The sequence below is a fragment of the Pungitius pungitius genome, chromosome 18, assembly GCF_949316345.1.
Source record: "Pungitius pungitius chromosome 18, fPunPun2.1, whole genome shotgun sequence".
Classification (NCBI taxonomy): Eukaryota; Metazoa; Chordata; class Actinopteri; order Perciformes; family Gasterosteidae; genus Pungitius; species Pungitius pungitius.
This window is the reverse complement of record NC_084917.1, coordinates 15,328,936-15,345,630: the sequence shown is the minus strand read 5'-3', so window position 1 is coordinate 15,345,630 and position 16,695 is coordinate 15,328,936. Positions and strand designations below refer to the sequence as shown.

General features: G+C 40.2%; 1 protein-coding gene across 4 annotated transcripts in view; it reads left to right on the top strand.

Moving 5' to 3' along the window:
* The window catches only part of pam (peptidylglycine alpha-amidating monooxygenase), a 30,131-nt gene that overhangs the window by 1,684 nt on the left and 11,752 nt on the right, over window positions 1-16,695 (top strand). For 3 of the 4 annotated variants that reach the window (XM_037483929.2, XM_037483928.2, XM_037483930.2), the window contains 14 exons: window positions 2,384-2,505; window positions 4,303-4,423; window positions 4,789-4,846; window positions 5,270-5,357; window positions 6,594-6,685; window positions 7,532-7,615; window positions 8,166-8,214; window positions 8,373-8,440; window positions 8,609-8,689; window positions 8,777-8,853; window positions 11,218-11,321; window positions 11,902-12,095; window positions 12,252-12,311; window positions 15,696-15,965. In XM_037483929.2, coding sequence (XP_037339826.2) covers window positions 2,411-2,505; window positions 4,303-4,423; window positions 4,789-4,846; window positions 5,270-5,357; window positions 6,594-6,685; window positions 7,532-7,615; window positions 8,166-8,214; window positions 8,373-8,440; window positions 8,609-8,689; window positions 8,777-8,853; window positions 11,218-11,321; window positions 11,902-12,095; window positions 12,252-12,311; window positions 15,696-15,965 — 1,441 coding nt within the window. In that variant the 5' untranslated portion in view covers window positions 2,384-2,410. The remainder of the gene's footprint in view (window positions 1-2,383; window positions 2,506-4,302; window positions 4,424-4,788; window positions 4,847-5,269; window positions 5,358-6,593; window positions 6,686-7,531; window positions 7,616-8,165; window positions 8,215-8,372; window positions 8,441-8,608; window positions 8,690-8,776; window positions 8,854-11,217; window positions 11,322-11,901; window positions 12,096-12,251; window positions 12,312-15,695; window positions 15,966-16,695) is intronic. The other variant, XM_037483931.2, reaches the window with a different exon arrangement.

Here is a 16,695-nt window from a genome sequence, read left to right as displayed (position 1 = left end):
ACATAAGGATCCGCATTTATTCTACTTCTTCACCAAAAACAACATCTTACAAGATTGCATTGATAAAGTTTTTAATAACAGAAATTGCATGAACAGACAATGAACACATCATCTTGTAACTCAATGGAACTGTTAATAGCTGTTTGTATTCTTTTGTTTTTTGACTAATGCTCTATTCACTCTGATGCTGTTAAACTTTCAAAGGATGCTCTTCACCTCATTTAGCCCAACATGACTGCCCAGTGCCACAGCTCACGTTTGGTAGCTCTCTTCCTGCAGATTCTAACCATTAGTTGATCTGATTTTTATGGGTAAATGACAAATGTTGTACATAAGTATTTAACCAAATCCGCTGTATAGCATATTTAAACATCCTCTTTATGTAACAGTAATAACTAGTAAATGTATTTCTTGCAGAACATGTATTGAAATGCAAAAAGCAGAAGTGAATCATCAAAAAATTGTTGAAAATACAGAAATGGCAAACTATCTGATCCAAAACATCCACAGCCAAAGCATTAAACTGCATAACCTCCAACTATAGGCAAGGCAATTCAAGCAATTCAAAGTGCTTCACATATAACCATTAAAAACATCCAAACATAAAGCAAGGAGATTTACAAACTGTTAGGAACATTGATAGATTGAAAAATAAAATAAAAACTTGTATCATTAAAAGGATAAAAAATATGTTAAATGACGCAGTGCAATGTCATTTAAGAATGTCCAAGAATTCCAAATTGCAGGAACAGTCGGAAAAGTCTTTAATCTGGATTTAAAGGACTCTTTTTGAGTTTACCAAAAAGAATGCTAATTTAAATGTATTACTGGCAGAGTTCATCCGCATCATCAGAAGAAGCTAAGAGATGAAATCCAACACAGGAAAAGGTGGAAGCTCAATGATTAGATTGTCAAAAGTAATAGCAGTATTTGGAGCAGTAGTAGTAATGGTAGTAGTAGTATGGATATATATATATATATATATTACTTTTGAATATATAGTTATATTTACATTATAGTTAAATACTTGTGTTGTTTTTATTGTTTTTCTTTTTTAGATCCCTTTTCTTAATTTCTTTTGTATATCCTTTGCCATTGGTACTGAGTTTTTGTAAAAGAGAGCACATGTAACTTGAGTCCAATTCCACAAAGCTACATCGCAAAAAAAGTTGATTCTGATTCTGATACTTGACATAACAGATGTATTAGTTTATGTAGCAATAGTAGTATATGTTGCAATAGTGGCTGTAGTGGCTGTGGTAAGCAGTTAAAATAACAGTTGTATTCATAATAATAGTTGTTGGAATATTAGAAGAAGCATCTCAACAAAAAAGCTTAATTCTGTGCTGTGTGTTAAAATACAGTTGCGGCTTTTATTTTGAAAGGGTGGGACTTGGTGGGGGAGAAATATTTAGGATGTTGAAGGGGGGAGTCTCCAAGACGTCAGTATCTGAGGTATGCAGAAGCACAGCGCTGTGACCATTAGCCGGATTTGAGAATCATTGTAAATATCAACATTGCTTATTATTATTTACAACTTAACCGGGTGGAGGAGTTTGAGTGGCTCAGTGATCCTGTCAGTTATTATGTGTGGGACATCAGCCCCCAGTAGGGTTTCCCAAGGCTAACAGGCCCATGTGGAAAGCCTAGAGGAATGTTTAGCAGTCATGGACTGATGTTTATTATCGCCGGAGCGAAGAACAGCTCAGGGGATGTGCCTCGTCACCTCCATAGTGGGAGGTGGAGCGCTACCGCCTAGATAGAGTGTGGCGGCAGACAGTTCTAAGCCCACTAAACAGTAGAGACACTTGGAAACCCCCACCCACTCTGATCATGTGAACAAGCACCATGTGTCACTTGTAAATGCTGCAATAAACTGAAGTGGAAAAGTCTGCTAATATGTACTTGTTTTATAAAAAAACTAATATTTTATAGTTTATATATTCTAATGTAATTATATAGTTTATATATTCTAATGTAATTATTTTGAAACAAAGATTTGGAAGGGGGACAATGTTCTTATATCATGAAATGGGGGCTCAAAAAACGTACTGCCTAAATAGAACAGAAAAAGAAGAATATCGGATCATTGAAATAAAAGTGCAAACACATTTTTTAAACCCCAAACCTTCTTGCTTTCAGACATATTGTTCTTTTAGCCCTCAGTGGTCTATTTAGAGATTTTCACTATCTGTGTTGAATTTGTTGTCCTGTCACCTTCTTTTTCCAGGTGGCAGTTCCACTAAGTTTGAAATCACGCTCATCAAGGAGGGATAGCAGCTTCACCGAGCCTTATGTTGCCTTTCTTTAACCAAGTTGAGCAAGGAAACAGGTGCTCCAGTCGCTGTCTTGTGCAATGAACCCGCCTGCTCTCTTCCCACAGGACCCTGACAGGCCGGCAGCAGGAGGCATGATGGGAGTCGCTGTGGTCTGTGTGGTGGTTCTGGCATTCATCTGTCACAGCCACAGCCTGAAATTACAAAACACTCTCTACAGGTCTAGAAGGTAAGACGCGCTTTTGGAAATAATTCATTTGCGATGTTCACTATGTTGTTGGAGAGTTTATTCCAATCACGTAAGGATTGTGGGAGTCCACGTCACGAGTTCCAAACTTATGCCGCTAGAAGCAAACTTCCAAAGCCTGGACAGACACGTATCGCCTACCCTCACACCTTCTCCTCCTCCTGAGACTATTCCTCTCTGGGTTAAACCCAGTGTTTCCCCTCCCGAGGTGCACCGAGGGGGGAGGGTAGTGGCTGTGTGTCTGTGTTTGTGTGCGTATGTATGTGCGCACATCCCCTGGCAGAGCCACTGCAAAGAAGGATTTTTAAATGAAAGACTTTCTTGAAGACGGAGCCTTTGCGGCCGACCTGGACTGGGTCCTCCAACGAGTGGTCGGTCTTAGCTACGGTGGGTGCTCTCGTTGCCTAGCAACCTGCTGCGCTTGACGGCGAAAGCTTCAAAACCCCTCAAAATGAAATAAGAAAAAATAACTCTGCCTCAGTTCTGAAGAAAATAAATATTTGTCCGCCTGCAATAAATGATGGGATATACTGGGCCGCAAAAGATACATATATTTTTTCCAAATCCCTGCGTATTGGTCGCCTGTACCGCTCACTTCGACGTTCACATTTGGAGGAGTTGACAAAGCGGGACAGACGAGTCCCAGCCAAAGTGACGAATGATGAGCAGCCGATCGAATGACACACAGCTACACGCTCCCTTCTCGTCAGCAGATCAGACATCCATCACTTTGTACGATTGGCAACAGCAGTGGTGAAATGTAACTAAGTACATTGCATAGAGTGAGGCTAACTGGGGAAACGCTAAATGCACTCACAGACTGCTTAGTTGTATTTCACAGGGATACATTTGTGTAAATAAAGGAAATGTGGGTTTTGAGTAGCTTCCCACAACGTAGAACCACGTCTCCATGACTCGGTTTCCTAGCAGCACCAACTCCCTGAAGGAGCCAGGGCTTTCTGACTCCGGGAGTGCCTAATGGGGGTTATGTGGTACAGTTATCACAATAGATGCCGCCCTATCAGGGGCGTGGGAGTTGTCTTGTAAGGTCTCCACCATCAAAGTTAAGTTTGCAGCTATTTCTGCCTGTCCTATTGGCTTTGAGGGGGTGGGCTATCCATCCACTTCCATCCCTCGGTCTGCGGTCTGGGAGGGGGGTGTTGCATCTTGAGACCTTCCCACCTGGTTGGATTCCCTTTCGGCTTCACCTTTGGTGGACCTAAAAATGGGGGCTTTTTGTTGTCTCATTCTTCAGCTAAACGATTAGATGAGATTAATGTCCTTTCAAACGTAGGTACATTACATCCTACCCCGCCTTTAGCCCTAAGGTGTTAGGGCCACACACCACCATTTATTTGTGCTGCCACTCTCCTGAGATGGGCCTCAGCTTCTACATATGTTGTGTCCGGTGCCTGTTTTACGCATCTACATTCATTCATTCACCTTTGGTTGGTATTTTATAATTCGTAAGGCTGCTGTGGATATTGCAAATACAAATTGACTACATTCGAGTTTATAGACTTTTCTGTGTCCCCCTTATTACTACTCATTTAACCCTCACATCACTTTTGAAAAACAACTTTACTGATTAGAAAGTGTGTTCCTGCTCACCCCTCCCCACATATTCTGTTTCAATACACAGTTGGAAATGCCAGGGATATAGATTGTCCTTTTGTGTGTACGGCTTTCTGCAAGGCCTTAGCACTGCCACCTTTACTGTTACTGTTTCCTGTTGTTCAGCAGAATGTAGCTCATTCTGTTCCTTTGTTCCCCCCGAAGGTCTCAGGAAAAAGTCTTGGCCGATCCCAGCGGTTGTGTGTCCAGGACCAAGCCAAAGGTCTTTACAAACTCTGACAACTTCTCTCTGGATATTCAGATGCCAAGTGTTGTCCCAACTGCGGTGAGTCGGTGTCTGGAAACATACCGCTTTAGTTCTGCATCTTTTCACTTCCACTCCTAGAGCATAAGGAGCATAAGGCCCTTACGGCATTTCCAATAGGGGCAACAACCCGCTTTAGTCCAAATTTAGGCCAAAGGTCTTGTTCATTCAGCAAATGGTTTATAGATTCAATACTAGTGAGTTAGTGTCTTTAATTGATTTTAAATGTTACAAATCCTTTTCCTTGTCTACTCCTTAAACTTTTGCCAGAAATGAGAAATCTGGCATTTTTCCCTTTGACTTTGTCAATTGAAAAGTAGCTTGCGAGCCAAAAAGTATATTAATGTACACATCATAACGTTTGCTGGGTTTCTTCACTATTTCAGTCGGATACTTACCTGTGCACAGCAATTGCTCTGCCAACTACTCAAAATGCATATATTGGTGAGTATTTGATTCAAATATATATTGGACTGCTAACGTACAGTATTTAGGCTGTAAGACGGCAGAGTAGGTGCAGCAGTAACAGTAATAATAGTTGTTGAAGAAGCACCAACAATTGTAGCAGACACATTTAATGAAGTAGTAATAGAGTAGTAAGTGATTACCTGTGATGTAAATTCACACTTTTACTAGGATGTTTTAGGGATGTAGCCTGACTGTGGCGTCTAAAGGTCCTTCTGTTTACACAATGTAAGGCCTTCAACTTGTTTTTAGTCCCCTGTGGACTTTGATCCCCTTAATCCGTGGCTGAACAATAAGACAAATAACTGTTTTTTGATCACAGCCCAGTCGTGTCATTTAGTCCACATTTGTGCGTGTGCAGTAGTTCTTTAAATGTTTTAACACACTGCATTTCTTCCTCAGTGGACTTTATACCTCATGCCAGTATGGACACAGTTCATCACATGCTTCTGTTTGGCTGCCAGACTCCTGTGTCCTCCAGCGGCTACTGGTAATTTACTATTTCAGCACTGAGAAAATGGTAGAGTCTGGTCCATCATCTTTAATTATTGCTGCTTATGTGATCCTTGCACCTTGATAGGGAGCAAAAGTACTCCTGTGTACTGACATATACATCTATACTATTCAGAAACAACCTGAAAAGCAGGGACTCTAGCTTTGATTCTGTCAAACACAAGGTTTGTGAACTCAATGTGATGTTCTCTCTACATTATCCTTGTACAATTTATTGTTGAACAAACAGCTGCCACAAAAAACCTTAAGTTGCCGTTCTCTTACGTCCCTGAATTGTGATCAGCCTGCGTCCTGAGGTGAGCTGGATAACTCAGCAGCAGCTCATTTTAGAACACTAGCCCTAGCAGACGGTTTCTTTTCTCTCTATTCTCCATTATGTTAAAACAAGACATTTATAATATTGTTTGGTTTTAGTTGCTGGATGGAACATTGATCAAACTCAATTGGCATTTTTTGTGTACATCTTGATGTTGCAGAGCTGATGCGACGCTTCCTCTAGTTTCCTGGCCTGTTAGAGTCTACAAGCGTATTAGTTTTGCCCTTAGTTGCTGACAGAGAAGATCCAGTGTGTAGGATGTAGGAGGATTTATTGGCAGGAATGCGGTATGGTAATTACAACTTTGAAAAAGGAGCTTTGAGCAGAGGAAGCTAAACAGTGGGCTCAGTCTGCAACCTCAGAGCTAAATGCCACTGGAAGGTGTTAAAGGATAAAAAATGATTTTTTGCGTAAACTCAATATTGTGTTGGGATCTGCCCAAGGCAAGTTTGGTTATTAGCAAATAAGTATATATGACCAAACTATGGCTACACGTTGGCAGAGGTGTTGCTCGGAGGCCGTGTTTGTTCACCTAGTGTGGTTACACCTCTGTCTACTGTTAATCTATGTGTGGAGGGGCATGTGTATGGTTAAAACATAAAGAAAAAAGACTCAAAGCCAAGCACATCCTAGTCACCACAGTGAGACACAATAGAAGTAGACTTAATGTGCTAATATTTAGATTTTGATCTGGTTCCCCCAAGAGGCCAAAAATGTATACTCGTATTGGATTCTATTTGATAAAAATATATAGAAAGTCTTTCAAGTTGCCCATGACCTGCATACGTGTTAAAGCTCTTTCCTCCCAATGGACAGGTCTTATTATCTGTGTGATTCACCGTGTTTTGCTATTTGATCAATGAAAGTTGAATTGATTGGTTGTTTGTCCCTCTCAAGGGACTGTGGGAGTGTACAAGGCACATGTGAAGATGAAGCATCCATTATGTACGCCTGGGCTCGGAATGCACCACCCACTAGATTACCCAAAGGTATGTCTCTCAAAGGTGGAGCTGTAGTCAACCAAAGAAGATGTTGGTTGACTAAAGGAGTAAAAAAATCTATACACTAAACAACACATTTTGTTGCACAGTTGTCTGTCCAGTGGTCAGTGCTTCTATCCTTGATAGAGGATAACGTGCAGCTCTCCTCCCCGTTGCTCTATCCAGATGTTAGCTACAGCTGGAGCGCTCACTTTCTCCTGCGCCAATAGTAGTGGAAGAGCTAAGCGCAATAACTGTTAAAATGACATAGTCCAATGTGTCAAAATCAAGGCCCGCGGTCCAAATCCCACCGCGGTGTCCGGCTGCTTGTCCAGTGCAGCGTCAGTGAACCGTCAGCCGTATTGCCAGCACAGCCCCCCATCAGCCGGTCGGACCGCCAGCGCCCCCCCCAACCTCACTCTGTATCTAACCCTGTGTGGGGTTTTAGAGACATTTGTCTGGAATAGTCCAAAAGCCAAACTGCTGTGTGTGTGTGTGTTTACAGATGGAAGAATATTCATACTAAGCAGGATATTTCTGCTATACAGCACCAGTCAAAACACTGTTTTTAATTTAATACCACTCACACTGATGTTTCTTCAGCACATAAATCCTGATATACCTGTTCCAATACGCTGATATTAGAAGATATGTCTGTTCAACTACAGTTATGAAAAATATGACTTCATCCCATCATTATCCACAGACCTCACTGTTTATCGTTATCATGTGCATTATTTCTTTAGTAGTATATGAAAACACTTGAGGTGAAGAAAGGTCCTGAGTGGTCAAGTATTATTTACATGTCTCTGTTTTCCCTTTCTTTTTCCATTCCTCTCTCTGTTATCTTATCAGATGTTGGTTTTAAAGTCGGGAGAAATTCTGGAATGTCACACCTGGTGCTGCAGATCCATTATGGAGATGTCAGTGCTTTCAAAGGTGAGTCCTAATGGAATATGAAGACAAAATGGGCCAGCTGGTTGATTTATGATGTAAATCTAATCTTTTTATCCAGGCCATCATCACGCCACATCTCCACAAGACTTTGATTTATGAGAAAATACCCTCCAAAACTTTCCTCTCATCCTCGGCTGTATTTTGTGTTTAGTGTGAGATATCAAATAATAAATAGCACCACTACTAGGGTGGCACGGTGGTGTGGTGGATAGCACTGTTAACTGCCTCACATCAAGAAGGTCCTGGGTTCTGTGTGGAGTCTGCATGTTCTCCCCGTGTCCGCGTGGGTTCTCTCCAGGTTCTCCGGCTTCCTCCCATGGTCCAAACACACGCTCTGGGGATCAGGTTAATTGGTGACCCTAAATTCTCAGGTGGATTTATGTGTGAATGCAGGGTGCACCGTCTCTCACCTAAAGTTGGCTGTGCTTCACTCCGGCCTCCCCCCACCACCCGGGCAGTGAAGATGACTGACCGGACTGACCATTACTTACGTCATGCTGAAAAGTTTGATTTCAATGTTTTTGTTCTGCAGACCATCATGAAGACTGCTCAGGAGTTACCTTAAGAATGACATCCAAACTGTAAGTCATTTCTGAAAAGTATACACGTTTTTATGATACTGATTTACAAAGGCAAGTGAAATGTAGTGCTAATATGAACCTTGTATGACCAACCAACGCAAAACATGATTTTACAGCCTCCTATCGTATGACTGTGACTGTTTGTTCCCTCCTTAAAGGCAGCCCTTCATTGCTGGCATATACCTGCTCATGTCTGTGGACACAGTCATCCTTCCAGGAAAAAGAGGTATGTTTTTTCATAGATTGAAATATGTATAGCCTAATATCGCAAATTACAAATATTGCAACAATTGAAGTAGATCAAGTTGAATCGCCAGGAATGCGTAATAATAGGACAGAAATGGAGTTTTGCTGATTGGGCCTCCCTTGACGTCCAATCATCTTTCTTTTTTAGTTACAAATGCAGACATCGCTTGTGATTACACATCATATCCCATCTACCCGTTTGCCTTCAGGACTCACACACACCGCCTCGGTAAGTCATTCCAGATCATTTAACAGTCCGTTTCACAGTGATCTCATTCAGTTTCGGTGATAACCTGGATGAGTGTTTTTGTCACAGGTCAAGTGGTCAGTGGCTACAGGATCCGAGACGGAAGGTGGAGCCTGATTGGGAGACAGTCCCCTCAGCGACCACAGGTAAGCTCTTGTGTATACAACAAATAACATCCCTAACTGAAGTTATGTAGAATGAAAAGTTTAGGATGTTGTTTATATATATACATACAGCGGGTGAAATAAGTATTGAACACCTCAACATTTTTCTCAGTAAATGTATTTCCAAAGGAGCTATTGACTAGTGTTGTTACCTCTGACCTTCCTGCTTTGAAGCTTGTGTCTAAATATGAACCAGTGCAAGGCGAAGCAAATGTATCGGTGCTTGGTTCGGTCGCTGCTGATCACGTGATCAGTGACGTCCGAAGCTTCGTTCCGGCGCACACGGCGGTCACGTGACCGCTTCGATTTGATTCAAATGAGTGCGAAACAGGGTTCAGGCTTGCCTGTCTGATACAGTCAAAGTCAGCGTTGTTGAGAGTAGCAAAGAGCAAATTTACAATGGAACCTTTTGGCAAAGAGGTCGCTCCGAGATGTGGGAGCCCTTCAGTTTGATTTCCTCTAACAAGGTTGGCAATAGGCAAGCCAAGTCTGTCATTTGTATTGGGGAATCATTAATTATCTATGGAAAATCAATAATATCATGCCCCATCCCATGTGTCCACAAGCACCTCAATATCCTGTCATAACAAACCTGTACAATCACTGCCCCACTGACCTTTCCTCTGTAAATCACTTCCCACATTCCAGATTCAAACAATTCACATACCCTGTGACTGCCATGAAGTGCACATGCAGTAGGAAGCACTTGCTGGTATTTCAAATTATATATATATATATATATATATATATATATATATATATATATATAATTCTTCTGCTAGTATGATCACAAACATACATGTACAAAGGTGCCGAAAGACACATAGATAAGTGTTTGTTCCACTTCTTCCCAATGTAGAGAGAATTGAAAAACACAAACAAGGACACCATTCAAACCTGAAAAACAATAGTTTTATTCATATAGGAATCCATGTATTTTTTAGATGCTTTATTGGTTCAACTTTTCATAATGATGTTTAACCCACGGAGACTGGGCCAAAATATACTAGTAGACTATTGGAAACATGCACTACAAGCAGAAGTCATCATAGAGTTTGCGATGCATTGAATGAATGAACCTTTTTCCAATTGGCTGGAAAGCTTCACTGGTTCAGAAAGCTTCACTTTGCCATCACTACTATTGACATGACATTTTCACCAGATGTTTTTTTAACAACCCAAGTAATAAATACATACAAAGAAACCAAAACAAAGAAGTTCACAAATAAAGTTATGTGTAAAAATGTGAAATGACACAGGGAAAAAGTATTGAACACGCTTATTGATATTTGTTCAATACTTTGTACAAAAGCCTTTGTTGTTAATGACATCATTGGATGTATCTTGTGTGTCACCTTGGCAATCAGTTGGGACTGAATCAGCTGATATTAATTTGCACTGACAAGGGTCTGGATTGCTTTTAAATTACTAGGTTCAGCTGTTGTCCTTGTTTCCATACCTTTCTGCACCTCCCTTTCTTCATGTGTTCAATACTTTTTCCCTGTGTCATTTCACATTATTACACATAACTTCTGAACTTCTTTGTTTTGGTTTCTTTGTATGTATGTATTACTTGGGTTGTTATTAACATCTGGTGATAATTTCATGTCAATAGCTCCTTTGGAAATATATTTACTGAGAAAAATGGTGACATGTTCAATAATTATTTCACCCGCTGTGTTTATATATATATATACTATCAACTCTATGAGTTGAGTGATTCTGGTCCCCTGTGGAAGTTGACAGAGATGAAGTGACTGCTAGTTGTATACATTCAAAATGACTTATTCCAAGTCTTCTTCAATACAGCATAATGTTCATTTTGTAAATGGTAATCCCATTTCAACAGATGTTGTTCCTAGAGAAAGGTCTGCTTTGGGGCGGGCTACCTTGTAACTGACAGGTTGCTGCCTGCTCGAGAGCAGTATGTCACTCCTCTGCATTCCCAATATGTCCTCTGTTATCTGACCCTCACACCCGCACAATTCATACGACTGATGATGATTGAAATATTGAGAGTAGTAAGCCAGGTGTAATGCAGGACCACTGCAGGAACAACCACCATCAGGTATTCAATTCAATTCCATTTTTTAAATTTAATAGGCCAAAATCGCAAATGACAAATTTGCCTCCACGGGCTTTACAGTCTGTACACATGCTCTGTCTCCAAACCCTCACATCGGCACTGGAAAGCTATGGAGTAAAAACAAGCATAGTCACATTTTCAGGCATAGAACTGCTACTATCTGTATTGATGTATGTTTAATATATCAGAGTTCAACCAACAATACATCCTTCTCCACAGCTTTTAGTTTGCTCATTGCCCAGCATGTCTTTTCTCTACAGGCTTTCTATCCTGCCAACAAGGAGGTGAATGTGAAGTATGGTGACACAATTGCAGCCCGATGTGTGTTTACAGGGGAGGGCAGGACCTCCAAAACATATATTGGGTGAGTTCAGTCGTATAATGTAAGGCATTTTTACAGCGCGAGCCTTTGTGTGTCCCCATTTAGACTGTGTTTGTATTGAAACATCATAGACAGTCACTGTCCAGTCAGGGTTTGTTCTCCTCTCCAACACCTCACTGTCTGATTGACTGCACATTCATCTTAATTCTTATTTTCCTTGTGTTCAAGTTGTTTTTCAGTTTATGTCAGGTGTCTCATTCACATTCCAATTGCCAAGCATGACAGATATTGAAGTTCTATTTTATTAATCTACTTATCATTTTTACTCATTTCATACTTTTCTTGCAAAAGGGCAGTTTTTACAGAATGTAGATTAGATCTGAAATTTTTGAGGCAGATGAACATCATTGAAGGTCAAAGGTTATCTGCTATGTAATGACCATCATTCAACTGTTTAACAATAGTTCTTGATTGTCAATAAATATTCACAAAGAAAGAATTTACAAAGTTATTGATAGGGATTAGTTTGAGTATCATATTGAGGAGTTCAGAATCATAAAGATATTGCAATTTTCCTCCATTTTTATCACCATAAGTGAACTGTTTTCCATATTTTCTGCAGTGGTACCTCTGATGATGAAATGTGCAACTTCTATATAATGTACTACATGGAGAGCAAACATGCCATCCCCTACATGAACTGCATGGATTCGGGCTCCAAGGATCTGTTCCAGCACATTCCAGCTGAGGCCAATGTTCCCATCGCTGTCAGTTCAGGTCAAATGAACTCTATGATGCATATGGGACACTCAACAGGTACAAAAGCATCAAACGTTGTTCATGTTGTTATTTAGTTCAGAATCTAGCTGTTTTGTTGGATGGGAAATGAAGGTGCACTTGTGTAAGGTTCACACTTGCTATTTACTTTACTTACTTTGACTTTCCTAATTGAACTCTATTTTTCCTACAAAGACCACAAAGACAACAAATTGGCCGTGGATAAAGACAAAGCAGAGCAGAATCTGGATCAGGGTAAGTTCAAGGACAAAATCCTCCAGTCTGATAATCCGGCTGAGATCCCAGTTCAGTTGAGTCGCTGTGTAATGAGGGTGCTGTTCCGAAAAATAACACTAACTAAAATGTGCAAGATTCTTCCAGTATACATAATGTACACAAATCTATACGACAACAGAAAAATCTCTTTGAAATCACACGTGCAACTTTGTCATACTGAATTGACATTATATTACCATGGTATAATTCAGTTAGATATCACCCTCCTTCTTTCATTCAGTCCATTGTTTTCTTCATGCCTCAAATGACTGTTACGAAAGAGACAATTAGAAAAGCAACAAATAGGAGCCTTGCTTTTAATTTGATTTAATTCAAGTAATAATAGAGTGAAAAAGGAATTATCGTCTTACAAGTTCCAAGGTTATTCATTGTCATCGTAGGGGTTTGCGCAACAAAAAATGCATTTTGTGGTCTGGTTTGGTTACAAAAAAATGAGAATAAAGCCCACATAGAAAGGCCTGAGGAAAAAAGCTGTTCTGAAGCCGGCTGGTATGGCAGCTCATATCTCTGGCCATTCAGCAGACACTGTGGAGGGTGATGAGACAGGAGACGGAGATGCGTTGAGTCAGCTTTACTCAATAATTCAATAAGTACTGTATTTTTGCGACTACAAGGCGCACTGGATTATAAGGCGCACCTTCAATGAATCGCCTATTTTAGAACTATTTTCCTATATAGGGCGCACCGGATTATAAGGCGCATAGAATAGAAGATACTGCAGTAAAACGTTTGACTGGGGCTGCGTTATGCATCCACTAGATCGGGCTGTGCTAAATCAAACTTTATTAAGCGTTCACTCCCATGGTAACGTTGTTCATACATTAATGTGGATATTAACAATATCTCTGAACCTCCAACTTTCGTTCTTGATTAATGAAAACATTCTTGGCAAATGCTATGGTGCATCTTGGGCAGCGCTGGAACAGACGGTGGCGCCTCGGACCGTCAGCTCGATCCCGAGATCCAACTACGAGCTTTTTAACTACAGCAGCTTTAATATACGCTGTTGGAGCTGGAATTACCGCGGCTGCTGGCACCAGACTTTCCCTCCAATGGATCCTCGTTAACCAGTATGGATCAACCAATTGATCCATATATATGGCGCTCCGGATTATAAGGCGCACTGTCGTTTTTTTAGGAAAAAAAAGGATTTTAAGTGCGCCTTATAGTCGCGAAAAACGGTGCTTTATAAACTGTACAACCAGTGAGAACCACAGCGGCCACGCACATTAAAATCACAACTTCAAAACATAACTCTCCCTTAAAGGTACAGTCCCTTGGTGAATGTCTCTCCAGCGTTACTTGTGGGTCACCACAACACAAGGTAAAAGGCTCCCATTTGATATTGTGCCATAGTACATTTTGTCAACTGACTCCACCTATCACTCCAAATCCAGAACATGTATATCTGTATATACTTTGTACTGCTGTCAATTTATATTTTGAGAGCTCTTAAAAAGAATGATTCAATCTTAATCAGTGCTTTGTTGTTTGTTATGTGGCACAGTCGGCCTCTCCCCCAACAAAACAGTCCCATCCGAAGCCAAGCAAAAGGCTGTTCTGAATGTGTGTATGTTGTGGTGGAAATTATCTTTGACGCTATTGAGTCTTTTTAGGCTGAAATGAGGAATACCGTTCAACAAAACTTGTCTTTGAGACAATTTATTCCCAGCACAGTCATAGAGAATCCCAAGGAGATAAAGGTACACAGAGTTGTTCCCCACAATGGGGGCTGTATGCTGGAACGTCTGGCTGCAATGCCACATGGCGTAAAGTTAAGGAAGTGCGTTACAACAGTCCACTACCACGGGGATCACCATTTCAATTCTTTTGGTGTCGTCTTTTGACCTGTTTTGGCCAGTATGCAACCCGGTCCAGAGAGGAATGGTGGATGTGTTGCTGGGAAGTGGTCATTCAGGCAGTGGGCAGTTCTTTTTTGACAGGGACAATGGTGGACTTCTTGATACACGACACAGACTAGATCAATGTGAAGATATGTGTTATGGCTGGTTATACTGGTTTTTACTGGACCAAAGAGCTGACACAAAGACGGCAGAGTAGGTGATGGAATGAGTTTAAAATACATGTCATTTAGCAGATGCTTTTATCCAAAGTTCCTTTCAATAAGTGCATTCAACCATAAGGATACAAAATTAGAAGGAAAAGAAACAAGGAAGGTAAGGGTTAAAGTGAGGCGGATTCAAGCTGGAGGAGCATTCAGCTGAGGTGAATGCAGGTAGGGAGGTGTTAATCGCTAGTTTATTTTTAAAATAATGTAACATATTATGTAGTTATGTATGCAGGACTAAAAGTGCCACAATTAAATAAATAAACACATCATTAAATAATTGCTTAAATGTGTCATTAATTAATTAAAAATAGAATTAAATACATACATGTGTTAATAAATGTGTCATTAATTAATTCAAATACAGATTTATGTTATGTAAAATACATATATACTTATTTCACTATTTACATTTACATTTCATGATCCTGCGTTGCAGTGCTTCATGAATTACTTAAAACTGTCAAACTGACCCATCAAAAGTTGGTAGGTGGAACCTAACGCCTGATTGGTTACCCTGTGTATCAAGTCAAGACAAATCAATTCCGGATACTGGATTGATGCAGAGCTACTAAACGACTGAATCCATCCACCCCACCGTGGACAACAAATCTCCACCTGTTGCAAACACATGAATTGTAATGAAACATCTAGAAAGATGCATTGTTTATCTGCTAATATCACTGACCTGATGAGCTTATGGTGGCCATCTATATGCCACAAAGAGTTTGGGCCAGGAACAAAATACTGCCGTGGCCAGGTACTCTACCAAAGCAATGGATCAGACTGGATTCGCGTTAGCCCCGCCCACTGACTTTGATGGGTCAGTTTGACAGTTTTAAGTAATTCATGAAGCACTGCAACGCAGGATCATGAAATGTAAATGTAAATAGTGAAATATGTATTTTTTATAAAATGAATCTTTATTTTAATTAATTAATGACACATTTAATTACACATTTATGTATTTAATTCTGATTTTAATTAATTAATGACACATTTAAGTACACATTTATGTATTCTTTTCTAATTATAATTAATTAATGACACATTTAAGTAATTATTTAATTGTGTATTTATTTACTTAATTGTGGCACTTTTAGTCGTCCATAGTTATGTAGTGGCCAATACAAACATGTATTTCATTCACCATGGAAATATTTCATCAGAGCTAAATGGATGTGTAAATCAAGGCCTGGTCTATGGCCTACTGTCTCCTTGTACTTTTTCCAATTTCTATTCTTTCCTGTCCTTCTCTGCCCTTGTCTATGCAGGTGACCTCTATTCTCTTATGTCCAAGTTGCTAGGCCAGAACAACGATGTAGCTTACATTCAGAAGTACAATCCAAGCAAAACGCATAGCGTTCAGGCCGAGTTAATGGCTCTGATTGATAGCTTGATGCAAAAGCAAGATCTGGGCTTTCCCAGTGCGACGGTAGCCTTCCACACGAGGGAGGATCAGGTTTTAGTGAGGGACAGAGTCCACAAGTTCCATCAGCTTGAGGCCACAGCAAAGCCACCAAGAAGCAAGCTGCTAGCTGAAGGTGGGTCCTGGATGCAAATGTCTTGTTGATGTTGATGCTGAAAACATCTGCCTTGTTTTCTTTGCGTTCCAGTTTTCTTAAACTGTAATATAAAATGTTTTATAAGACAGTACAAATATCACCCCTTTTTTAGAATGAATTTAGCTATGCAATCACTTTAAGAAATACGCATATACGTTTTTGTTATTAAATAGACGTATTGAAATGGTATGTATAAACTCAGGGCTTGCTGTGGGACCACTTTGTTTGTTTGTTATATTTCCTCGTCCTCATCTCTTTTTACGCTGTCACTTGTGGATATATTACTTAAACTGGCCCTCAGAAATTGGTAAAAAATAATGTGACGGTCTAGATTTCAGTCTTAATGTTCAATAACTCATTCATTCTGCACCGTGATCGATGTTATGGCTTCAATGCAGAGGTGGCTTGTTTTCCATTTGTCCTTGTCGAGTTTTCTTATCAACAAGCAAAAGTTCTGCTGACATTCAGTGATACCCACCATACAGGATTACTTCCAGACAAAACATTTTGAAACTTGGTCTCTGTGACCTCTTTTTTATGTCTACTGTTACTTGGACAGTAAATAAATTCTTGGTGGAAAACTTACGTGCTGTGTCAGTGGGTATTTGGGTCCATTTCTCGTTCTACATCCATAACAGAGAATGAGGATTTGGGGTTTGTTGCTGTTGAGTTTGAAGAGGTTTGCTTGCATTTAAGTCTTTTTATCTGT